The sequence below is a fragment of the Vicugna pacos genome, chromosome 31 (assembly GCF_048564905.1).
Source record: "Vicugna pacos chromosome 31, VicPac4, whole genome shotgun sequence".
Classification (NCBI taxonomy): Eukaryota; Metazoa; Chordata; class Mammalia; order Artiodactyla; family Camelidae; genus Vicugna; species Vicugna pacos.
In genome coordinates, this window is record NC_133017.1 from 18,253,682 (window position 1) to 18,279,048 (window position 25,367).

The 25,367-nt window shown below is 48.7% G+C and overlaps 1 protein-coding gene across 2 annotated transcripts in view; it reads right to left on the reverse strand.

Annotated features, from left to right (window-relative positions):
- Positions 1–25,367, reverse strand: part of DPYSL2 (dihydropyrimidinase like 2) — an 88,145-nt gene that overhangs the window by 36,979 nt on the left and 25,799 nt on the right. The window contains exons 1-3 of one of the 2 annotated variants that reach the window (XM_006203212.4): positions 25,015–25,363; positions 21,553–21,641; positions 19,673–19,857 (exon numbers count right to left, since the gene is read on the reverse strand). In XM_006203212.4, coding sequence (XP_006203274.1) covers positions 19,673–19,857; positions 21,553–21,641; positions 25,015–25,053 — 313 coding nt within the window. In that variant the 5' untranslated portion in view covers positions 25,054–25,363. Of the gene's footprint in view, positions 1–19,672; positions 19,858–21,552; positions 21,642–25,014; positions 25,364–25,367 lie in introns of those variants that run through there. The other variant, XM_006203211.4, reaches the window with a different exon arrangement.

Consider the following 25,367-nt stretch of genomic DNA (forward strand, 5'->3'; position numbering starts at 1 on the left):
GTGTGTGTGTGTGTGTGTGCACACCTGCGTGTGCGCCTGCGTGCGTGTGATGGGGCGGAGGGGTAGGAGGTGGGCTACTCTACTCCCATGGCCTCCAGGCTGCTTTTAAAAAATTGGGGCGACTTCCCAGTTTTCACCACAAAGTCTGCCATAAATAAATTCCAGACCACAAACAAATGACAGAAAGCGTGTAGGAAAAGTAATGATTGATGGGGACCCCAGGGGCCTGGGCGGAGGGGAGGGCCCGGAGCGGGGACAACCTAAAGGGACCCCGACTGGGGCTGGCTCAGACTCGGCTTGGAGGAGCCCCACCTCGAAAAGGGGCGGCAGCTGGCCGGTCGGGCCAAGATGAGGTGGCTGGGGAAACATGTGAGTAATGACACTTCCTCTGTTTGTCTCAGCTTTCGGTTGCCTGGGACTACCAGACCACAGATTCAGGGCTGGCCTGCCAAAAATAAGAGATGACAGGGCTGTGCGGAACATCACGAAAAAATAAAAGTCGCACCACAAGGCTTTCACGTGCAAAGACTGGGTCTGTCAGTTTTCCTTCCTCCTGGCTCCTTGCTGGGGAGGGAATCTGACTAGAAACTCAAGGACTTGCAGCTTCCTAATTAGACAGCGATGGAAACACACATACTTATGTACATAATGTGAAGAATGATGTCAAAATGCTCCAGCCCAAGCCCCAAGGTCATTGCCAAGAATAGGAAAGAACAAGGAGCAACTTCATCCCACAGGGTAGTGTTTACATTCCTGCTGAAGTCGATAATCAGACCAACCCTGTGACCTGATGGCAATAAGCTTTCTCTGAAAACACGGCCTGAAACAGCGGGACGCTCACACCCTCTACAAGTCAGGACGCCATCTGCGGACGCACACCTGACGACACGACAGAGACAAAAGCGCCCAGGGCAAGCGAGAACCGGCGGGAACCCGGGGCTCTAATTAGCAAACCGAACAACCCTTCCCCCCGTGTACACAGCTGCTGCGGCCCGGGCTCACCGCGCCTGGCAAAGCACAGCCGGCGCTCAGACCGGAGCTCAGCCCAGAAACAAAGCACGAGGAATCTGGCCTCTAATCTGTTTATTCCAACGTTGCACAATTCTCCTTGCGTCCCCTCCAAATAAAGGCGGGCAGGGAAGGAAGAGTTGGTGATGTCATATGTTGACCGGGACCTATCGAGAGCCGACATAATTGACGGGTGTTTTCCTCCTAGAAACCTGGACTGGATTCAAAAACACAGCATAACATCTCTGGACTCTGAAGCACGGCCCTTGTACCACGATGCGCTCCCCATCGCGGGCTGAGGGCTGGCTGTTCAATGGGCCCTTTTACCCCACAGCTGATTAATAAGACTGACTAACAGCCAGTGTATCTGGACAACAAGGTTTAAGCCCTATTAGGGACTCCGTTGTTCGGGGAGCCTTCATTACACTTTGCAACGGTGGGGACAGTGGGGCGTTCAGGTTCTACACAAATACCACCCGCACAGCCATACACAAATTCAAACACTTCCTCGCATTATGTTCTCTTCCTTCCCAGGAATGACAGGGGCAAGAGATAATAGTCCAGATGAAAAGGATAGCTCCAAGGGAACGTGCTTTTTATAAAATCCCTTTTAAGTGCAAGAGCACTTAAACACCAAATACTTGGGAAACCAGAAAGAATTGAGGAAAGAAACAAAACTTTCTGTTCACCCAGCATCCAAAGAAAATCACTACTCACATGCTGGGGTCTGCCTCTGCACTCTTTTTTCCTACCCACTTATTCACCCACACATACATTCTTTGTGAAAGCAGTGTCATATCACAGTATGTAAATTATACTTCAATTTTAAAGCTCTTTTAAAAAAGAAAAGTGGAATCAAATCGGACACAGTGATCAAGCCCTACCTTGTTTTTCCATCAATGTACTATAAACATATTCATATTAATAAATATTTCCCACAATGCTTTTTAATGGCTACGTACTATTTTGTCCTAGAGGTGCCAAAAGGCACTTAACCAATCACCTATTTTGGCCATTTAGGTTGTTTCTAATTTTTTCTCATCATAAGTAACATTACAGTGGACATCTTTAGAACTAAATGTTTGCACATAGATTATTCTGGGTCAAGAAGTATGAGTATTTTTTCTTCATAAATTTTTAAAGCTCTTGTCAGATTTTTGTCTTACTGCCCTCCAGAAAGGCCATGCCAGTGGAAACACCTTTCGGCAGTCCGTGAGTGCCCATTTCACTGCAGTAATGGGTATTAGAACTCCTTTTAATATTTGAAAATTTAGTAGACAAAAATTTAGCTACAACAGACTAACAATTGTTCTCTCACACATTTCTTCACCTCTTCTTTCCCCAACGAGGTCCATTGCCCCCTCCTCCAGGAAGCCTTCGGAGACTATCCAGGTGGAAGCTGGCCACCTGCCCCTCAGACCCAGTAGAGTACTCATCTGGCTTTCACCGCCTCCCTGGTATGACTTTCCTGGAGGCAGCGACACTTCATTATCCAAATCTGGCCACTGAGTCCTCACTCCGACTCCATGAAATGGCCAGAAAGGACCTCCAGTCGGTCCAAAAAATTGCCCTTCGGGAGAAGTGGTTGTAGATGCTCATTCAGGTCCTGTATCTTCCTACTTTCACACAATTATGAGGATCTCAATCATCCGGTCCCCCAGCAGAAGGAAGACTTGAAATGTGAACTTCATCGAGGGAGGGTGACAGCACCAGTCAGGTACACTAACAGCACCAAGACGTGAGCAAGGACAGGAAGGCAGGAGGCGGGACAACAATGAGCCAGAGACAAAGATTCCCAACAGCCAGAGACCACGCGAGGGGGTCGCCACCGCCCAGCCCTTTCAAGGTGAGCACAGTGCGTTAACACGGACTCAGAACAATAACCCTGGGCCAGCAGGAAGGGGTTACACCAGGTTCTGGTCTCTCCACTCAGGAGAAACCACGCACTACCTCTGAAGAGGAATTTTTCATCAAAATAGGTTAAAGTGCTTTTGTTTTAAAGAAGATACTTTTCAGGAGAAAAATCGAAAGGGTCTTTCAGGAAGAAAAAGACTTAACATTTATTATGTGCCAGGTACATGCTCCAGACCTTGTACCCTCTCTCAGATTTAAGCCACCTCAATGGGGAGGGTACAGCTCAGTGGTAGAGCACATGCTTAGCATGCACGAGGTCCTGGGTTCAATCCCCCGCACCTCCATAAAAAAATAAACAGATAAATACAACATCATTAATTACCTCCCCCACCTCCAAAAAAAAAAGAGAAAGTCATATAGTTAAAACAATTAATAAACACTTAAAATAAATAATAATTTTTAAAAACTTAAGCCACCTCAGTCATCTTGAAATATCATATTACTGATCAGAAAACCAGCTTAGAATTACCATGACTCAGCAATTCCCGCTCTAGGTATACGCCCCAAAGAATGCAAAGCAAGGATGCAAACAGACATTTGTGCACCCAGGTTCATAGCAGCACTAGTCACAATCGCCAAAAGGTGGAAACAACCCGTGTCCAAGGAGCAGATTTTAAAATGTGATCTAGACACACAATGCAGTATCGTTCAGCCTTAAAGAGGAATGAAATTCTGACACATGCAACAACATGCACGGACCTTGAAGACGTTCTGTAAGGGGAAGAAGCCAGTCACAAAAAGACACCTACTGTATGGAAGACCCGCTTACACTGAGGTTCCTAGAGCAGCCAGATTCAGAGACAAGAAGTAAAACGGGGGCTGCCGAAGGCTGGAGGGAGGCAGGGAGGTTAGTGTTTAGGGCAGGACAGAGTTTCCATTTGAGAAGAAGAAAAACCTCTGCAGCTGGATGGGGGTGACAGTTGCACAACCATGTCAATGTACTTAATGCCCCTAAGCTGTACACTTAAAGATGGTTAAAAGGGTAAACGTGACGTTACGTATATGTTACCACAATTTTTTAAAAAGGAAAGAAGGAAAGAGGGGAAAAAAAAAACTGCAGCTCCTCTGACAGTGGAAATCACTGCCCAGATGGTGTGCAGTGAGGGCAGAACTCAAACACCACAGGCCAAATCCAGAGGCCGGGACCCCCTCCCTGCCCGGACCGCCCTAGAACTTCCTGCCCCTGCAGCTCACACCCTGGAAGACCTGCCCCAGCACAACAAAGGCCTCGCCACGCCCTCCTCCGGCCCCCCAGGGACTGACTCTCCAGCAAAGGGGAGTCCTCTGCCCTAAACCTCCCCCTTGCCTGCCGGGCCACACCCCGTCACCGTTGGTGTCCTGGTGACTGTGAAAGGTCTCGCTGAATTTTGACAGTAAATTGAAGGGGCTAGAGACTGGAGAGGCGCTGAAAAAATAGGAAGCAAAGGCTCACCTCCAACCACAGGGAACAGGGAACAGAGATCGTACCTCTAGTTCTAATATCTAGAACGGTACCTACCACGCGGCCCCATAAAGCTGAATGGCTGAGTGACAGGAGGGATGAATGAAGTTTTCCGCAGCGGGGGAAACCACAGAGCCAATTAAATTTGCTTACACAGAGCGATAGCTGTGATGGCGCCGGGAAAGGACCGCATCCTTTGTGCTGTTACCTCCCCCACTCCGCCCACATCAAGGCAGCCTCAGCCACCCAGCACCATTCTCAGTTCTCAGTTTTATCAGGTGCTCATCAGTGTTACGTCGGAAGCATCCAGAAAGCAAGGATGGAGTCCCCTGAAATCGAGTGCATGGACTGAAACCACATGTCACACCTGATGCCCCCAGCAACATGCCAAGCAGGACACGTGCGGGCCCGGGAGCCAGGTGACCAGGGTCTGAGTCCTCTGCCAGCCTCCTATTAGCTGGGTGGCCTTGGGCAAGTCACTTAACCTCTCTGTTCTGCAGTTTCCTTGTGGGAAGTGGGGGGCACGTCCCACCCTATCGATCTTGCAGAGAGAGGGGGAGGGGCCCAGGAGAGAGCCAGTCCTCGCCCTAGAGGGCCCGGGCCTGGTAGGCTAGAGAGGGTGCCAGATGAAGGACACTGGAGCAAAGAGGCTACAAGTTCTCACGTCATAGATCAAGCCAACTGTGACTGAGGGTCAGTGAACGAGTGGACTGGCCTTGAAGCAAAACCTTGGAGTCAAAACCACAGTGAGATATCACCTCACACCCCCCAGAGATGGCTGTAACCAAAACGATGGAAGAGAACAAGTGTTGACGAAGATGTGGAGAAACCGGGCTCCTCAGACACCACCGGCAGGAATGTAAAATGGTGCGGCCACTTTGGAAAACAGCTGGGCAGGTCCTCAAAAAGTTAAAGGCAGAGTTACCAGATGACCCAGCAATTCCTCTCCTGGATACATACCCAAGAGAAATAAAAACATACACTCACACAAAACCTTGTCTCAAAAGCCCCAAAGTAGAAATAACCTTCATGCCATCAACTGATCGATGGATAAGCAAGATGCAGTATATCCTACAACATAATATTTGGCCATAAAAAGGAATAAAGTAGCGATACATGTTACAACATGCATGCGCCTTGAAGACATTATGCTAAGAGAAAGAAATCCATCACAAGAGGCCATATATTGTATGATTCCATTTATATGAAATGTCCAAAATAGGCAAATTCATAGAGACAAAAGGTAGACTAGTATTTGCCACGGACTGGGAAAAGGCGGGTAAGTAGCTAATTGATATGGAGCTTTTTGGGGGCATAGTAAAAATGTTCTGAAATGAGATGGTAGCCGAGGGGAGGGTATAGCTCAGTGGTAGAGCATATGCTTAGCATGCACAAGGTCCTGGGTTCAATCCCCAGAACCTCTATATTAAAAAAAAGAAAAAGAAGTTAAATAAATAAATAATCGAATTACCTCCTCCCCCGCCTAGAAAAATAAATAATGAAATTGGATAGTAGCGATGGTCACACAGTTCTGCAAATACCCGAAAAAACACTGAATGTACACTGAAAGAGTGACTTTTATGGTAAATAAATTGTACACAATTTTTTAAAAAATTTTTAATGAGCAAGTATGGTTTGTGTAAGTCAATACACCCATGCATAAATAAATAAATCATGAAAGAATGAATGAATGGAACCTAAACTGGTAAGACTCTTGTTACGCAGCATGTTTTCTTGCTGGAAATCCTAAGAACAAGCAAGAACAGACTGTCTTTTGCAAATTGCCTTAAGGACAAAAAGAATGAGGAAAACCAGGGGCTGAGCCAACACACGAAGAGAGAGAATAATCAGGAAAAATAACATTTTCTGGTGCAGATGAAAAAGCCATCAGTCGCTAGAGGCCATCTTCCGCTGGCAAGGAGACAGTGGAAACGGAGGATCTGTGTCAGAGGCAGAAATGCTGTGCAGCACGTGGTTTCTGGACCCCCTGACACCCTTAGAACTGAGACCTAAAAGGTCAAATGCCCAGTCGCACAAGCCAAGGGGCCCAGAAAATACGGCGGCTGAGTGATTACTTTCCATCCCCGGACATAACAGAACCCATTTCTTTTTTGTTGATCAGCTCTTCCAGTTCGTCTTTAAGAAGCCTTTGCCGTTTGATGAAAATTCACATTTCCACACAAAGAGGGAAGAGAACACCTTCTTGGGTTATTTTCCGGAAAGCAAGCTTTCTTGGAGTTGAGTTTTTGCGCAGTGGGAAGGCTTCTCCCACCACGCGCAGCACGCGCCGGTGGTAGTGAGCTAAAACGCACGTAAGCATCGTGCAGACAGAAGTATGCACCGTGAGGGAAAGGGCACGGAGGCGGAGAAGCTCCTGGGGCTGGTTTCCCTGCTGCAAAATGAGGAGACTCAATAATCAACCTCTGAGTCCCAGACACAGCCCGACCTGGAGCTTGGCATCAGGTGTCGGACTACCATCCACTCTCCAGGAGCAAAGATTTTGGCATGGAAGCTTTACCTGCCCTTTGAGCCAACCATTAATTAAAAGCATCCTTTTCTGTACCATAAAGAGAGAAAATGAGCAGTTATTCTGAACCTCCCACTAAGCAGATGTCAAATTCAGCAAAGTGAATCTTCTTTTTCCAAAATAAGATAGAAAATATGTTTTCCTGGGCTAGGACGGGGCGGAGGGGACCTCTCCGATAAACAGAGCTGAATGTTTTCAGCAAGAAAGGAAATCCAGGTGATGGTGAGGATGTACCTCTGTAATGACAAAGAAAACGCACTTCAGAACCATGCTGAGCATTTTAACTGACTCTCAGCGAGAGAAGAATAAGAGAAGAGGTGAATCATGAAATGAGAGGTGATTGTGGAAGTCAATCAGCACAAAACGAAGTTGGCCCTGCAAACATCTCAGGATCCAGGCGTCATGATAAAAAGCTTTGCCGGTCAAGGTCCACCTCGCCTCTATACACCCTGATCAAGCCAGGCCACATCCATCACCAAATCCGTACAGCAACCCTGCTGGGCAAGAAAGAGTCACCCAGGCCTTTCTGACAATTGATAAAACCAAGACAGAGACGTGGGGCAACTTGCCTGAGCTAATACGAGCAGGGTCAAGACCAGAACGAAGGTCTCCTGATTCCCAGCTCGGAGAAGATGTGTTGTCGAGAAGCTGAGGCCTCAAATTCTTTCCGTTACACCTCATGCTTCTCCTTGGACGATCTCCATGAAGGAAAAAAACAATGCGTGGAGCAGCAACCCCAGCTCTGAGACACTGTTTGATCTTCTTCCCCGTCTCTGCTCCTCCTCAAAAAAAAATGCCCTCTGCCCGAGGTGTTTCCCCAGCCAGGCTCGGGAAGGACAGAGCCCGACTAACCTCTAAAGCCAGCCAGAGAAGCAGGGAAGGACGACAGCCAGGCAAGGGCACAGAGACTTCTGAAGCAGCCTGTGTGGCGGAACCCAGCTCAATCTGGCCGTGCGTGGAAAAGGTCTCCTGGGCCTCCCAGAAGAGAGATTAAGTTCAGTTGATGAACTCCTGGCATTAGTTACTCCCCCTGACTGCTCTCCAAATCCCCCCTGGGATGCAGAGGGAAATCTAGGTCATCAACCCGGGGCTTCTGTCGGGAGACCGGGGACACTCAGCATACCACCGTCTTGGTGAGCATCCTCCCCCTCTGCTGGGCACAGCCTCCTGCTTGGGGACAGAGGGCCACTATCTGATCACTTTCTTCCTCCACATTATGGAAAAATTACTTTTAAATAAAGGATTGAAAGGCAAGATAAAGCTTGAACACTAAAACTCTTTCTGTTTCTTGGAGAGGGCAGGTGGGCACGGCCTCTGGGATGTTTGGGAAGCACCTAGCATGATGCCAGGCACACAGCAGTGTTCGTGAGCACGCTCTGTAGTTGTTCAAAAGCAAACAGTGCTCGCTATGCTGTGGTCTGAGAAGGTCATCAGCCCAGAGCCTGGGCTCAGCACCCCAGACCTAACACGTGCACGCTCCGTGGCTTCCGGTGTATCACGTGGCTTCTCCCGGCTCCCCATGCCTCGCGGGTTGCAAGAGGACACACCCATCTACCTTGAGGGTTGACAGAAGGTTTAGAAATGGTGTGTACGGGGCTTGTGTGGCACAGTCCTCAATAAATGGCATCCATCATCTGCTCCCTCCAAATCACCCCACTTTCTTCTGCCATCTCTCATGCAAGGACAGAATCATGCAGCAACCACAGCAACCCGCTGTGATTCCTTGTAGGTCGGTGGAGGGGTCCAGACAGCAGCTCCTAGCTCATTGCCTTTCAGAGCTCATCAGGGGACACGAGAACTCAACTTACAAGCCCCTTAAAGGAACAGTGACATGTCTCTGGGTTTACCTGGGCAGCCCTGGTTTTCGCTGTTGTCCTGGGACTACGATCAGCAGCACCTGTGTCACTCGCAAAAGTGCATCCAATTTGAGCAATAACTTAAATGCCCATCCTACACATCGGGCCGAAGCCCCACCTAACTGTGCAAAAATGACACTTGAAACACACCACCTCACGTGTACACATACACATATACATGGATCATATACAGTTGTCGTGAACTCCCTTAGAGTATCTCTACTCACTTGTCAGCTATAGAAATTGTAATTATGGAGGATTTTCGCTGGACTCTGTATTTCTTCATTTCAAATGTTTGGTAAAGAGCATGCACTATTTTAAAAAATTAAGAGCAAAAGCTATAAATCTACCGATTTTACTAAAAAAAAGAAAAAAGAAAAAAAAACCCACAACCACAGGAGAATATAGCTTAGTGGTAGACTGTGCTTGGCATGCACGAGGTCCTGGGTTCAATCCCCAGTACCTCTATCAAAAAAAATTTAAAAAAAAAAGAACAAAACACACACCACCAATTCTGAGCCGAGCTGAGATACTCTGTCGAGTTTGCATTCAAAACTCTAAAGCAAAAATTGCATTTCCTCCAAAACGCTAAGTCCGGCCCCCCTCCGCTGGGCTCAAAGTTGCCCTCAAATTATCTGTCAGCCCCTCAGGGCACAGTTATCCGACTAAACTCTCTTCTTGCCTTAATTATGGATCTGTTCTGCTTGCTTTTTTATCTCCATAATTTGTGGAGCTAATGAACTAAGGCAAAAAATAAAATAAACAACTATAATAAAGAGTCCTGGTTAAACAGAAGAAGCATGAGGTACATACACTGAAGGAAAAACAGCCGCCTGTCCCTGCCAGAACTGGCCACCGATGGGTCAGGGACCAGCGCTGGCATCTCTGAGGGGTCCGATGTGGTCCTTTTCGTTTGACAAAAGAGGAACGCGTCCCTGGCCGCGCCCACCCAGAGAGAAGCGACCTGTCCCCTGCAGAACTCGCCTGCCACGCGTCTCTGAGCGTGAGGCCCTGGATGGCTAAATACTTCCTCAGCTCAAACACCCCCTGGGGAAGAATTTGTCACCCAGGCTGCCAAAGGAGTGACCCCAGGCCGTGCACGGGACGCTCGGTGAGCCGCAGGGCTGCGGGAAGGGAGATGTTTGTGCAGGAGTGCAAACCTCCTCGCAAGGACGCAGACGAATCCACCACCAGAAACGAGGGGTCCAGGCATTCAACAGCACGGTAACGACCTATTATAACATTTGCCCCCTTTGATGCCTTTTTTGGCTGAAAACTCGAATCTAGCAAGAGGTGCTGAATGGATGAGCGGCTTCCTGGTGGCGTGGCTTTGCATCTGTGCGGTCAAGTGTGTTGTCGAAAAATTTAAGCTCCAAATGCTCCAGGGGTTATTTGGAGGAGGAAAAAGAGTAAAAAGGAGAATTTTTATTTTTTGTTTTTGGTATAAGAAGCCGCCTTAAAGGGCTTCTCATAGACGGTTGTGTTTCCTGCTGTGTTCAAAACAGGAACTCTATTACATGAGCTTGAAAATGAAAGGAAGCCTCAGCTTTCTTCCTGATTCCCCACAAGTGGCAGTGAAGAGAGATAACCCAGCTGGCATCAGCTGGCATCTGACAGCATCCTTAGATCAGAAGAGATGAACAGGAGATAGATAGATTGATAGATAGATAGATAGATAGATAGATAGATAGGCAGACAGATGGATCAGATAGATGATATAGATTTATATAAATAACAGCTAGGGATACAGACTAGACATATAAGATAGATGATAGATTTTTTTTAGATATAGATGATAGATTAGAGAGGTAATTGAGATACAGATTAGATGGATAGATTATAGATTAGACAGGTAGACAGATCAGCTGATCAACTGATTCACACATGTGCCAAACGTGTCACAATCATCATTTTTAAACAGTATAGCAATCTCACTTACTTTGCCAGTAACACTAAGAAACAGCAATCTACTGTCTCCGCCTCACAGACATAGAAATTACCATCTAGAAATATCTTAGATGATCACATCCAAACAGAAAGTGCTGCCAAGGGAAATTAAACTTAGGTCTTCCGATGGTCGGAGCTCTCCCATCCCTGTCCTATGCTGTCCCTTGCAATCTCATCCCCTGAAACAAGCTCCAGTTAATTTCACCCAGCTGTTGGGGGGGAGGGAAAGAGAGGAAGAGAGAGAGAGAGAGAGGCTGGGACCGAAGACCTGAATGGGATCTGAATGGTTGCCTTAAAAGTCTATGATTCTATGTTATTACCAGGCTCTTTTGATTTTTCCCTCATGGGCTCCCCACAAGGAGGGATTCCAGTTCTGACCTATGATTAGAGGGAGATTAGGTCATAAACACTATTGATTCAACCTAAAGACAGTAGGGTTTTCTCAGGGAAACCAGCACAGCAGGTGGCCCACAGGGCTGGGCACGGCAGTCCACATCCCAGCCCCACTCTGCCTTCGGCACCCCCTCTCGTCCCGCCCCCCAGCCCCATCCTGCTCATCACCTGTCACCCCACTGACTCCAAGTCCTAACCAGTGCCCTTCCAGGACACCAAGGACAGCAACCCAAGGAGGAGGCCCTTTGCAGCGATGTGAGCTCAGCCGCATCCTGTTTCCTAAGCTTCTGGAGAGTACCTGGCTAAGGAACCCACCCACCCCAGGTCATAACAGTGTTATCTCCCTCCCTTTGCAAAGAGGTCAGGATATAGCAGGCACCTGAGGGCAGCAGGCACCTCTAGCTTTGAGAAAACCTCAGCAGACATTCATTCAGTTTCCACAGAAGTCCAACCGCTGGAATAGGTACCTAGTGGCTCTTAACCCTGGCCACCCACTGGAAGCTTTACAACTACCGATGCCCAGGCCCCCTAGAGCAGTCAAATCAGAAGTTCTGGTCTCTGTACTTAGTGAAAACTCCCCAGGGGACTCTAGTGTGCAGTGGAGGTTTGTAACTACAGCCCTGGCTCATTTGCAAAATTCCCTTCACAGGACAGTCAGCCTTGGCCACAGAGACCCCGCCCCGCCCCGGCCGCATCCTCCCTATCATTAGGGGAACAATTTAGTCACATTCAAAGAGAGCTGGCTCCCATATGGGTTAACCAGAAAGAACTCTAATTTCTCCTCACTGCCGTTCCCCTCGGTCATTACCACGGCAGTTAAGACAGACGAAGGCAAGCCATTCGGGTAAATGGCTTCACCTAAAAACAGCAGCCCGGTCAGAAGCAGAGCCCTCAAAGCTGAGGGAAATCAATAATCATTTCCCGAGAAGAAACAGAGAGGTCTTCTCAAAGAGGAAAAAAGTGGGGCAAAGCAGGGGAAGGGCCCCAGCTGGTGATCCGGGACCAGAGCTACGGACGTAAGTAGGTGGAAACTCTGGTTCCCTTGGCCAACCGCTCCCTAAGACAGCCACTGACCCTTTAAAACACTGTGTACCACTCATTGTTTAAAGAAGGGCAGAGCCTTCACCTATTAGGAAAAGGCACTCTCACGAAATGCACAGCAAACCGACGCCAGTCTAGGCGGGGAAATGAAACGGGTGCTCCGTCCCAGTTCCCGTCTAGAACAGAAGGAGGGATCTTAAACAAAACCACTGCAAACTTACAGTGCGGTCAGGAGTTTTCCCAAGTGACTAAATGGGTATGTGCCTTCTTCCTAAACACCCTTTCCCCCTGCAACTCCGCTCAGAAGCTGTGCAGGGACCAGCCCCGTTGCCAGGCTTCGGAGGGAAGGTGAACAATGAGGGGAGGTGGCGATGGAAGAGGGGGTTTCCAGCTGGGCTTCCCCAAGCCCTCGGGTCCCCCAGAGGCAGGGGGGCTGCCAAGAAGGGGGGGACAGGGAGCCAGGGGCAAGGACCTGGGCTCTCCCACAGCCCATTTCAGCCAGAGCAGCCCTGCTCTCATCAGTCTTACCTGCCAGGTGGGGGGGGGGGTCCCAGGTAAGATTCCACATAAGAGAGTGGCCCCAGGACAACGATGCTAAAGATCCCAGGAGTAGAAGGAGCAGTGGGGTCAAGGTTTTGGTCCAGACTCATTCGGCTGTTCCCCAGGCAGCTTCCATGTGTGCTGGCCATAGAATAATGGATGGGGCGAGCCCACATGCTTGGCACTTCTCTGCCCAGCTCACTCAGCCGGCACAAGGCACACGGGCATCCCCGGACCCAGGTGCGTCATGTGGGCTCCTATCGAGCCATGAGCGAAGCTGAGCACGTGGAGCCTGGCCCTCACATCCAGAGGCTAGAAAGACCTTGCTGAGGCCCCACATGTCCATGTCCCCCACCACCACTCCAGGCTCTCACTGTCACATTGGGCCATAGGACTGATAGGACATTCCCAACAGTCTGAGCATCCCGCTCCACGGAAAGTCAGAGAAGAGGCTCCGGGAACATCCACCACAGAGACTCTCCATGTTCTGGGTACAGCACCCACAGGCAGTCAGAACGGGATCACAGAGGATGCAGGCACCTTCTTAAGAGATGGAGGCCACGCCCTCTGTGGGCAGGATTGATGCCCAAAGCCAGTTCTCAGGGCCAGGAGCCAGGCAAGAAACCCTGAGTAGATTAGGATAACTGCCACAGTGAACATGATAAAGGAACTAGGGACCTGCTTCTGGAAGGTTCTAGCAGACCCTAAACTCCACGGGGCTATGAGGCTGACTGGTCGATCCAACGCAATGGCCTCCCGCGTGAGAAAAGCATCTAGTGAAGTGTGTGCTGGCCCTGCAGGAGGAGCTGTGCGACCCCTCAGGACGCCTCACCTGCCTCACTCCCTTCCTGCCTTCTGCTCAGCACCAGGGAGTGGACAGATTCTTCCAGTCCAGCCATTCGTGGCTGAGATTCACAGGGCGACACCTGAGCAGGCCGTCCTGTGCTGTCCGCTTGCAGGAAGCACCCCCACCTCGTGTCCACAGGCGAAATGTGCGCCCTCGCCCACATGGGGCCGGGGAGACGCCAGGAGGCGCAGACAGACAGCGCCCACAGCGCCAGCCCATCGGATAATGTGGCCTTCTAATCGCCAAGCCACAGGCAGATTCTGTGGCGGCCACTTCGGTCCTGGACTTGGAGGCGTTCGTCTGATGTGGTTGGGCTCTTCTGTAAACACTTTCTAAGCTGAGCCAAATGACTGATGCGAAGGGAATCATCAAAGTATCGATTACAGACACATTCCCACTACAGTGTGAGTGTGTGTTCACACGTGTGGACCCGTCAGAGGCAGGGCGCAAACCCAAATGCCACATGGATGAAGAAATGACAAGCAGTGGATGTGCCACAGGGACACGCCGAGCCACGTCCCCCAGGAAGGCCGGGCCAGCAGGGCCGTGGGAAGCCACCCCGCCTGGATCTCAGGCCTCCTGTCTCCATGCACATGGCTCTCCGGGAAGAGCTGGACCAGCCCAAGAGGTTTTGAAAATGACTGCTGAGCCCACTGTGGTGCTCAGGGACCACCCTGTGTGCTCAGAGAGCAAACAAACTCCCGCCCAGGAGGACCAGCATCAGGGCCACTCTCTCCACCTCCTTCCAGAAGACAGAGGGCGCCACCCCCATCCATGATCTCAGGCTGACGCTCAGACTCCAGGCTCCCCCGGCCTATCCCCCTTCCCCCAAATGCTACAACAGCAGGCTGGACCACAGCCACGGGGGGCTGGGGCGGCAGAAACAGAGGTTCTGTCTGAAGAGATAGCTGCTTGTGGGGAGGGTATAGCTCAAGGGTAGAGCACGTGCTCAGTATGCACAAGGTCCTGGGTTCAATCCCCAGTACCTCCATTAAAATAAATAAAGAAACAAACCTAATTATCTCCTCTGCCCAAGAAAAATAAAATTTAATTAAAAAAAATTTTTTTTAAAAAGACAGCTGCTTCCATGAAAATGAATGCAGTTAAACATCAGACTTGCAAACCCTCCTCCCCTCCCCAAGATTCTCAGTCCTCTGGCATCTCACTCAGATGAAGCAGGAAACCAAGTTCTATTAGTGCTCAAACTCATTCATCCATTTCATTCATTCATTCATTCATTCATTCACTCCACTGTAAGGCCTTACTGGAGTGCCTCCGAAGTGAGATGCGGCTGGGTGGGTGGGGAACATGAAGACAGAAGAGGCAGAGGAGCCTTGATCAAACTGTAGCACAGGATGAAGGTTCTAAGGACCAAGGCATTAAAAAACCAATGTTGGCCAAGGCGCACAGAATAAGCAGTACATTAAAACTGGGAAGCGAGGCAGGGGGCTTCAGGATGGAAGTAACACCTAACCTGGGCCTCAAAGGGTAATGAAATTTCCCAGAGGCAGAGAAAGGGGAAAGGGAATCCCTGGCTGAGGTGCCTGACAACGGGAGTCCCGGCTGGGGCAGCGGGACTGTGCTCTGCCACTTAGGGTGCCTTCTCTGAGCCAGAGAGAGCCTCTGAGGGCTTCAGAGGAAGAACATAGCACCATCAGTCTGGAGGAAGAGCCCGGGCTGCAAGGAGACATGCAGGCTGCAGACACGGGAGACCGGGGCAGGGAGACCCTCAGAAAGCTGGGGCAGAACTCCAGCAGAGACGACAAAGGTCCAGGTCAGTAAAGGAAGAGATAACACGCCAGAGAGAATGCAGGGACAGAATTAACCTGATTCAGCACAGGGTGACCCCACGGGTTCAAGCCAGCGTGACCAAGAGGGCAACCCTCTCCAGGGTTGGGCACCGGGGGAGAAACAGGAGGTCAGGGAAGAGGGTGAGTCTGGCTGGGGATAGCTGGATGCAGGAGCTGGGCACCTCTGGGGAACCACATCTAGAAGGGAAGTGACAATTTCAGAGTTCAGGAGAGAGGGCACCTTCTAGCTCTGAAGCCACCTTCTGTCCTCACCTGTCTGTGCTCAAGCCCCGTCCTGAACTCTGCTGTACGGAAGAAGCCCCCTTGTGTGTGGTGCTGGGGGCTCCCCGCCCCCCAGGGAAAGCCCTGAGTTCAGGTCAGCAGGACAACACTCAGGCTCCCCTCTCTGAGCACGGGCTTCGATCCTGAGAGACTTAGAGCCTGCAGTTCTGGCACGGACCCCGGGGATCCAGGCTTTCCAACAGCTCGCCAAGCGCATTTGACAATCACCAGATTCAAGCACAGATTCACGGGTCCCATCAGCAGACTCTCCACTTCAAGGGGCTGGGTGGGGCCCAGGAGCTGAATGTTTTAAGAGGCACCACCAGTTACCCTAGGGGACCCAGTCGACCAACCATGCTTGGAGAACCCCTGCTCCCAGCAAAGGTTCAGGTCAGACTCTCCTGAAGCTGTAGCCCCTTTTCTCTGGCTCTGTTGAGAGAGCAGAGCTCTGGGGAGCAGGGGGAGCAGGTCTCTGCAGAGATGGGAGGTTGCGGGCACCTAACGTGGGACAGAATGATAATCACCACCATGCCCGAGTGACAACTGCGGACCCGGTACTGTTTTGAAGCCTCCACGGTCCATCTTTGCAACAACATTTGGCAAATGAGGCGACTGAGGCTTAAAGCAAAGTCGCACAGCTGGCAGGGGATGGCGCCACAGTCACAGGTGCGCATTCCACACCTGCCACCTGCACTGAGGAACCTGCCTTTCCCTCTGGCCTCAGTCTTCCCCGCTATAAAATGGAAGTAACTGTTCCCACCTGCTTCCTGGAGATTGTGGGGTCTTAGCAGCTCTGATGATCTTAAAGCCCCAGGAGTGGGGTGCCAGCTGTGCTTTCCCCAAGCAGCACGCTGGCCACCTCTGTGACCCCAGGCCAGTCTGGATGCCGTCTACAGGGCAAGTCTAGAGCCACTGCCCAGACTTGACTGGTCGGAAAGGGAAAAGGACGTTGCCCCTGCCCCGCACTGAGGGCCCCGTATACAGAGATCTCATTGTCCAGCTCTCAATGAGAGGCTCTGTCTGATGGCAATAATATTATTTTCTGCTGCTGACGTATCACCTCCATTTCTAAACTGGGAATATTCAACTGCATTTTCCACTGCAGGCAGTGCCCTTTGAGACAGAAATAGTGGTTCCAAGTCCCGTGAGCCTGGAAACCCACAGCAAGGGGCAGGTGAGGACCTATCAGCAGGTTCAGGGGACACAGAGAAACTCTGAAAGATGGAAGGAAGGAGATGCAGGCAGTGTGGTACCCATTTACTTCAACGGCTTGTTCCTACAAGTTTTCACTTGAATCTCTTCAAAGTGCCTGAAGTATTTCGTTCTGGCCTCAATATTCATTAAAGAAGCTACAATCGCATAGAAAGAGCAGGTCATAGGTAGCAACGAAGTCCCAGTAAGCTGGCTATTCCTCTTTGCAAGGCTCCCTCTGGAAAGCCTGCTCCAGTCACCCATTCGTTTGAAGTAATGCAGACTGCATGACCGGCAAGCAGGAAAAAGTAATTCCAATTTCCTCATCTTGTATCATTACCACCCATCTCCTGACGGAAGGGCAGGCTGGTAGCAATTGTATACAGGTCGGTGACCATGGCTGGGCACTAGCAAGAGTGGTTAATAGTCTTCTCAGGATATAAAAACAGTGGAGTTTGGGGGTGACAACCCTGATCACATCCCCATCACCACCTCCGATCACTTCCGTTCTTTGGGGTTTGCTCAGGAAATCCCTCTACTCTTTGACTGCGTCACAGACTCTGCATTAAAATACACTTGCATTCCGCTCAACTGAGCAGGGCAGGCGGTCTGAGTTCTCCCTCCTCCTTCGTTCCAATTTGCCATAAGGGCCATCTGCTGCCTATTCTGGGGCCCTGGGCCAAGTGCATGACTCGTGAAAATGTGACTCGTCCGTGCACAGAAGGCTCCCATGTAGAAGGAAGGGAAAGAAGCCCACAGCCACCGAGAAAGAAGGCAGGAAAGAAAGTCAGGGCATCCACAGGAAGGGATGGGACCACGTGGCGAAAGTGTTGGGGGGAGGGAAGGCAGAGAGGGACAAGGAGGGAGGGCCACCAAATGGGTCACGTGTGAGGCGTGAAGAGGCACATTCAGGAGTGCAGGCTGGGGTCTTTCAAGTAAGGCGGAGGGAAAGCAAAGTTTTGGTGTGTCTGCAGAGTGAAGTACATTTGATTAGAGGCAAACTGTCTCTGAGCTCAGCGAGTCCACCAAATGTATGGGCAGAAAAGGACCCCTAGGGGCATCCAGTGCAAATCTTTCACTGTGCAGACGAGCAGCCTAGAGAAGCGAGGTGACTTGCCCAAGGTCACACAGTGAGTTGGTACTGAAGGGAAGGGAGATCAGACCCCCAGACTCCCAGTTGGGGGTATTTCTGCCTCGGGGGGCTGTCACTCAGCCCAATGACAGACGCCACTGATCCCTCCCTTGGGGAATATTATTTGTGACTTATTAACATTCCACAACTAAGGCACAAGCCTAAGAGCCCCGCAGGGACTCCAAACTGAGACAGATGATAACCCTGACATGGTCTTCCTGGCTGACACCCAAGCAGTCTGCGCTTCTCCAGGCTCCAGTGTGGCTCCGCGCCGGCCCTGGAGGAGGGTGCCCACTGGTGCCGCTGAGTCCTGACAGACACCACTGACAAAAGAGCAGGGGAGGACACGGGCCAGGGTCCCAAGGTGAGTGCAGACGCAGTCCTGCCCCCATCCCCGAGGATGGCACCCATTGGGTTAGAAGGTAACACAAAAAGTGTTTCGTGCTTCATGAAAGAGGCAGTAAGGCTCCAACGTGGAGGCTCTTTCTGGTCAGGGATGACATTCCCGAAGACTAGGAAAAACATAAGAAGGTAGGCGTGGGATTTAAAATCTAGAAGAAGGGGACGGTATAGCTCAGGTAGTAGAGTGTGTGCTTAGCATGCACGAGGTCCTGGGTTCAACCCCTGGCACCTCCACCAAAAATAAATAAACAAACAAACAAACAAACAAACAAAATTCCCTCCCTCCCCCTGCAAGAAAAAATTTTTTTTAATAAAATAAAATCTAAAAGAGCTCAGACCAGACGGGAATGGCAATGCTCTTCTGGGTGGAAGGGCAGATAAGACGAGGCTCAGAAACAGACCCTGAAATTCCAGGTAAAAAAGAGAAAAAGCATCACTTTGAAAAATAATCAATAAGATAGGCTTTTCTAAAGCATAAACAGCTGAGTTCTTTCCATTTTGACCCTCTTGTGATCTCAACTATAAGAGTATATCTTGAATTTCACTGTTGGATAAAATCTTAAAAAAAAAAATGTGTTTGTGATGGGCCACTGTGCAGCTTGTCAGGCTCCTCAAAATCAAAACGATATCCATCCAAGCGACCATCAGCAGGCATGCTAGAAACTGACCATTCACAAACAGACTCTCCACATCGGTTAGGAAGCAGACTTTCAATTTGGCTGACTGAAAAGCATAAATGGTTCGGAGCGGTATATAAGGCGCACCCAGCTGTTTGTGGCGGCAGTTTTCATACCTAAACAACAATCCATGGGTCCCTTTCCAAGTAGGACTGCCCAATTCCATTTATATCAAGCCAGGCCAGGAGGTAAGCCCTCCATTTGATTTTCTTATCAGTGAAACTGAAGCTCCTGGTTCAACGGTTCATCTGCTGTACCCCATCCTCATTCCAAGAAGAGACCCCCCCCCCTCAGGAAGGCTTTAAAAGCCAAAAATCAAATACTTATGAGCAAAGGCTCAAAACTGAAAACCTGGAAGATTACTCCAAATGCTGTATTTTCCAAATGACCACAATCAAATCACATTTGCGAGTTAAGGAAGACAAAAGTTCTGGAGCAGAGAAGGCAAGAAGCCACTTTTTCGCCCTTCCAAATTCTCTAGAAGCATGTTTTCAAGTTAACTGGTGACCTCAGAGTTGGACAGAGAATGAGAGTGAGGGAACAAGAAAGACTAAGGCTAGCCGACCCCACCCCACCCCCTTCCACTTCTCAGGTCAGTAACCTTTAGAAGGGAAGACTCAAACAACACAGCCTCATTTTCAAACAATAATGGTGCCCATTATTATTATTTCTTTGGATTCTTACTGATCATGGTGGTTCCCCCAGCCAGGGCTGCCTTGGTGCCTTGAAAGAAGTCATCAGCGGAGGTCATCCCCTGGTCAGGCATCTGGAAGCGGGTGTGAACGTCAATTCCTCCAGGAATCACCATTCTGGAATGGGCTTCGATGGTCTTCACCCCTCCTGGCACAATCAGATTCTCTCCTATTTGCCTAAATAAACAGGGTGGGCGAGAACAGTTGTCAATGAAATGTCCCCAAATCGAATGGGATCTGAAAGACATTTTCACCAAGCCTTAAACTATCCTTCACGACATTCCAAAGACTGTGCAGATTTATTGTATTGTTTGTAATGTGTGCACTCCCTAGCCCCAAGAGGCAATGCAGAGCATACCAGAAAACAAAACTTAAATAAGGCATCAGAGGCTCTGATCAAAGACATTTAGTTACCAGAAAATCCCTATGATCAAATGATAACAAAGTCCCAAGATAGTTACATAAAATACCACTACATTTTCTCTGTAACACACTCAGTTGAGCCAATTATCCTATAGCCATGTTCTTCAGATCAGGTTGCACTTTACAAACATTGATTTTCACCATATCCTTTCCAACAAAGAGAAAATAGGGGTAGAAGGGCAGAGGGCAGAAAAAAACAGAGCAAAAACTATTAAGTGAACACTGGAATTGGAACTACTTAAAAATGTGGAATCATGTGATCAGCAACTCAGATAAAAAAGGCAGAAAAAATAATATTCATGATGTTGGGGGATATGGATTCATTTCCAATTTTTAAAAAATATCTTTGCTACATCTTTATGCCAGTTTTTTGAAAAGGAAAGGAGGAGCTGGTAAAGTTCTAAAACAAATTAGTGATGACTAAAAATAGCACACTGTCTTGTTCACTTCCAGGCTAGAGTCTTCCAGACCAGATCATGCTGCTTTCCAGTTGGGGGAACATGGAACATGAAAGTCATGGTATTTGAGAGCCTGGAGCTGAGACTGTCACCAGCAAACACACATGGAGAAAACATTAAATGTGGAAATGTTAAAACCTGTTTTAGGTTCATAAATCAGGGTGTGAGTTTCCAGGCAACAGACACATCACTACAATTTTCCCCTCCTCTGGACTGGATTACTGCTAGCACTTGATAAATGCTGCTTATTTAAAAGATGTCATTCGCTGCAGTGTTTGTCTTTAAACAGATGTGCTATTTCTCCAGAGCCCTGTGAGTCGTCCCAGTCGGAAGGGCACGAGGATACTGGGATGGCCTCAGCTCACTTAACCCTCCAGGGTCCAAAAATACCCTAATTCAGTAAGGGCTCTGTTGTTTTCTCCTTTGCCACACAATACACAATAAACACAAGGGCAGTCCTATTTGTGGTAGTTGCCACTTAAGGAATGAAACCTAAAATTCCCTTGGGACAAGGCAGTGATTTGTCTCTGTTACTTAGTAATTAATTTGGTGTCCTTTGGCCCCAATGACTTGGATTCTTGATTAAGAAAGCAGATGTACTGTCACAAAAGAAGAGGCTGTACTTCACGTTTGTGTCCTTTGAATGGGCAATCCACCCCACACAACTATATTCTAGGAAAACCTTTCGTATATTCAATAGCTCATAAACAAAGTAATTGAGCTGGCAACAAGATGTTGTGTCACCGCAGTTAAAAATAGTCAATTACATAACACAGAAGGAAATGCGTGGGCATTTAAATCATGGCTTTGAATTCCGTAAACCTGAGTTTTCAAATTCACTAATTATCCCCAATCAAACTGGGCTTAAATAGATACTTAGTGAGTCTCCCTTTGAAGTCACTAAAGCTTGGTACTTTGTGTGTGAATTGTAGGTAATGCTTAGGAACACTTTCAGGTACACACATTTGTCTAGAAAATGAGTTACACTTACTTGATCAACCCATCTTCCATGTATATGTCTGCATAGAATGACTGGTCGTCATTAACAATTTTACCTCCTTTGATCAGAAGACGATCACTCTGAAACAAAGAAGTAGTAAGGTCACAATGTACACCTGACCCATGAGAAACGCTGGTACTAAGATAAATGAACTAAGGCTACACGTTCACCATTCAAAAGTGATGCTCAAAATGAGCCAGTTTGGGAAAGATTCAATGACAAAGATGAACCTGTATGTGGCTACCTATTCATCATTTGATGAATCAGGACATACTGGCCAAGTTCAAAGCTTATCCTAGCTTAAAAAAGAAAAGAAAAGAAAAAACTCTTTCCATTAGATCTTTCCATTAGCGAAACAGAGAAAGAATGGAAAAAAAGCCTAACAATCTTTCTCTAAAGAACAATGAAAACATTTCAGATAAAGAAGACAATAGTTTTAACTGGCTTTAGGCTTAACTTCATTAAAAAAAAAAAAAATACACCCACATGTAAGGGAAGTCAATTCTTGGCGAGGTTTGTGTTGGAGAAAATTAACCAAAAGTCTGTTGTCATGGGATATGCTACACAAACACACTTGGTTCAACTATAGCAAGGTTTCGATTCAGAATGTTTTTTATATGTGCATTCATCTTTGAGGTAAATCACAGCCACTGTAGAAGAGAGGGGGAAAAACACTTGGAATATGCACCATTTCAACTATTAAGCTGTTAAGAAAAAGGTAAAGTTTTAGAGGAAAGTAGGTGACAGGGCAAGTTCTAAAATCAATGTACTTATATTTTAAATGGTGCAAAAAATATATATATGTGACAAGCATAAGGGCCAAGAATGTAACAGAAATGTTACACTGTGATTCATATCTATCTCAAATGCTGTTGATGGAATGGCATGTTAAAATCCTCTGTTCAATGGATATGCACACATAGTATTCCAGACTGGGTTTAACTAATTGCCCTTTGAACATGCAAAGCACTTCAAAGAAAGGCATTCATTTTGATAATGGTTAACTCAAAATTCAGTTACAAAATAATATTCTCAGGAAGTGTTATATTTAGCAACTACCAAGAAGAGAAAATTATAGCAACTCTTTTAAAAAATGCAGAAGCTACTAGAGACCTAGAGGAAAAGAGGCTTTTAGGCATAAATGCACACACATCTAGGATTCGAAGGTATTTATTACTGTTCCTCTACCAATGAAAAACAATAAGCTTATTTTAATTGTGTGCACTGTGGGGGCCATCATTCTGCTGTAGACTTTGGAAAGTCAAATAGGAATAGTCAGCAACACTTCCTGCACTTATATAAGGTAAATGTAAAAATCTTTACAAAATCCTGTTCTATAAGCCATGTCACCCAAGCCTCAAATCAAATCTGGGAGGCAGATGGAGCTAGATTTTGTTCCCAAAACATACAGAAACTGAGGCTCAGAGAGGTTAATCCACCGGCCCAAGGTCACCTAATTCCAGTGCACTCATCTCCGTCTACAGAGATCTTCCTCTCTTCCCCAGACTCCATCTTTGACAGGATAAACATTGCCTGGGAGGCACGGAGAAACCCTGCCCTTCGCCACCTGCTCCCTTAGTCACTGTGGTACCTGTTCCAGCCATCACTCCGAACTCCAGAGCCAACATCAGGTGGTGAAAAATATCAAACATCACAGCCCTGCTCACTCAAGTGGCTTCTTACATAAGAGGCTGGCGGTGCTGATGGAGGGAGGGAAACCATGCTAAAGGTCCTACCCTAACGCAACCAGATTTTTTTTAAAGTGTATAGGGGGGCGCTCTTGTAAAAAAAAAATCAGTCTTGTTGATTGTTTGCTTTTCAAATTTTTTTCTCCCTACACTGTCAAAACGAAACTGCCTTTTTCATTCACTGAGACAGCAGATTACTGTAGGCGTGCAGCAAATCTGTTCCCCACCCCTACTCCCCAGATTCCTTCCTCCGGTGCAAGGAATACATAGCATTGGGGTCCCCCTCGCGCTCGGCCCTTTGGGATCTTGGGTATTTGGCCTTCAAGAAAAAACTAGTACCCACCACCCTCGCTGTAGAACAGCTCATCCCTTAAAATCCTCCTGAGCACACGCCCCCTCCCCTGTGCATTTGGTCCCACATCTCTCTCCTGCCGATGGGTGTGCCCTTGTGCATCCAGTGGAAGGCGGGGTGCCGGTGGCTAACGAGGAAACCAGAGCGAAAGCGCGCCCTTAATCCCAGCTCTGAACACATCTTGACTTTTCAAAGATTCTTTCGGTCACTGCCTCAGCCCTGGGTTCTACCCAGCAATCAGCTGGCCAATTGCAATTGCACATCATTATATAACAATGAATCTCCCTCGCGTTCCTCCCTCCCCGGGATTTCATTCGGGGATGGAGAGAACTAGGATTGGCGAGATTTTTCCAGGAAAAGATGGGGAGAAGGTGGGGGCGGGGGAGGAACGGGAACAAGAACCTGTGCTCGTCGCCGAAGCATCGCAAAGTCATCGCTTAGAGCTTCTCGCGATTTTCAAACTAACAACCACCGGCCTCAGAGCTGCGCCGACGCCTCCGGCCGCTGCGATCATTGTCTGGCCGAGGCTGGGCCATCTGCTCCGCGCGTCGCGCAGCGCCATTACCTCCCCGAGCCCGGCTCGGCGCTGTCCCCAACGCCCACCCTCCCAGCCCGCTTTGTATGCGCCAACACGGACGCCTCCTGGCTGCAGAAGGGGCAGAAAGACACAAGAAAGCGAGCCCAGAGCCCAACCAGGATCCCAGCCCCAAACCATTGGGCGAGAAAGCCGAGAGGGCCACCAAAAACCGGTCCCGGTCAACAAAAAACCCACGCCTGCACCTCACCCCCACCGCGCTTCCCCCGCTCCTCTGCTCATCACCACGTCCCTGTTTTTCTTTCCCGTTTCCACAGGATCCCGGTACACCCTGCCCTTTTCAGCATCCATCGGCTGTCATGACGCCTCCGGGCTGAAACCCGCTCCTTTTTCTAAGGAGCCAGAGGAAGGCTCCAGAAAGCCCTTTATGGTGAGGGGGCGGGAGACACAAGGAGAATCCATTTCCCCGTCTCCCCATCCAGCTCCTGGAGTCCAGCTCCACAACAGGCAGCCCGGAGAACAATATCTGAGCTTCAACCATGCATATTCAATCTGGCATCCATTTGCTTACACCCCGCAGGCCAGCACTGCAGCATCTCGCTCTGACAATAAAAGCGTACAGCGGCTCTGGCGCGCTACCTAAAACGACCTTAACGCACTCACGCTCCTATTTTTAATGCCTTAGAAACTCTGTGGTTTACAATTCTATAGGAGTGCGTCTCCCACCACCACTATCGCCTTCTTTGGTAGAAACGGGGGAAAAAAGAGGGAAAAAAGTTGGGTCTCTCTTCCTCCCCCTCCTTTAAAAAATTTCCTTAGACGTTCTCTGCCACAAAAGGTTGCTGGCCGATCGAAGATTTCCCAAGTACCAAACTCACCGTGATGCGTGGAATATTTTTCTTCCCCTGATAAGACATCTCTCTCCTGGGAAAAAAATTAATTTCAAGAGGGCAGCTTTAAAATAAAAATTGCCAGGAAAGAGACTTGGTATTTTTTGCAGGATTGAAAAATGTGCAGCCGCTTAGCTGATCTTGCTGATAGCAGATTTCAGGAACGTAAGAGATAAATGCAATCCTGTCTCTCTTCCTCTCCTCCAACACTGCCCCAGCTAGGGCGGAAAAAAAGAAAGAGAGAGACAGAACAGGAGGGAAGGGGGTGGAAATAAACTACAGCAATAAAAGCCTCGGTTCAAGTCAGCCACCGCGGCGCATGCGTCGCCAGCCACTCCCTT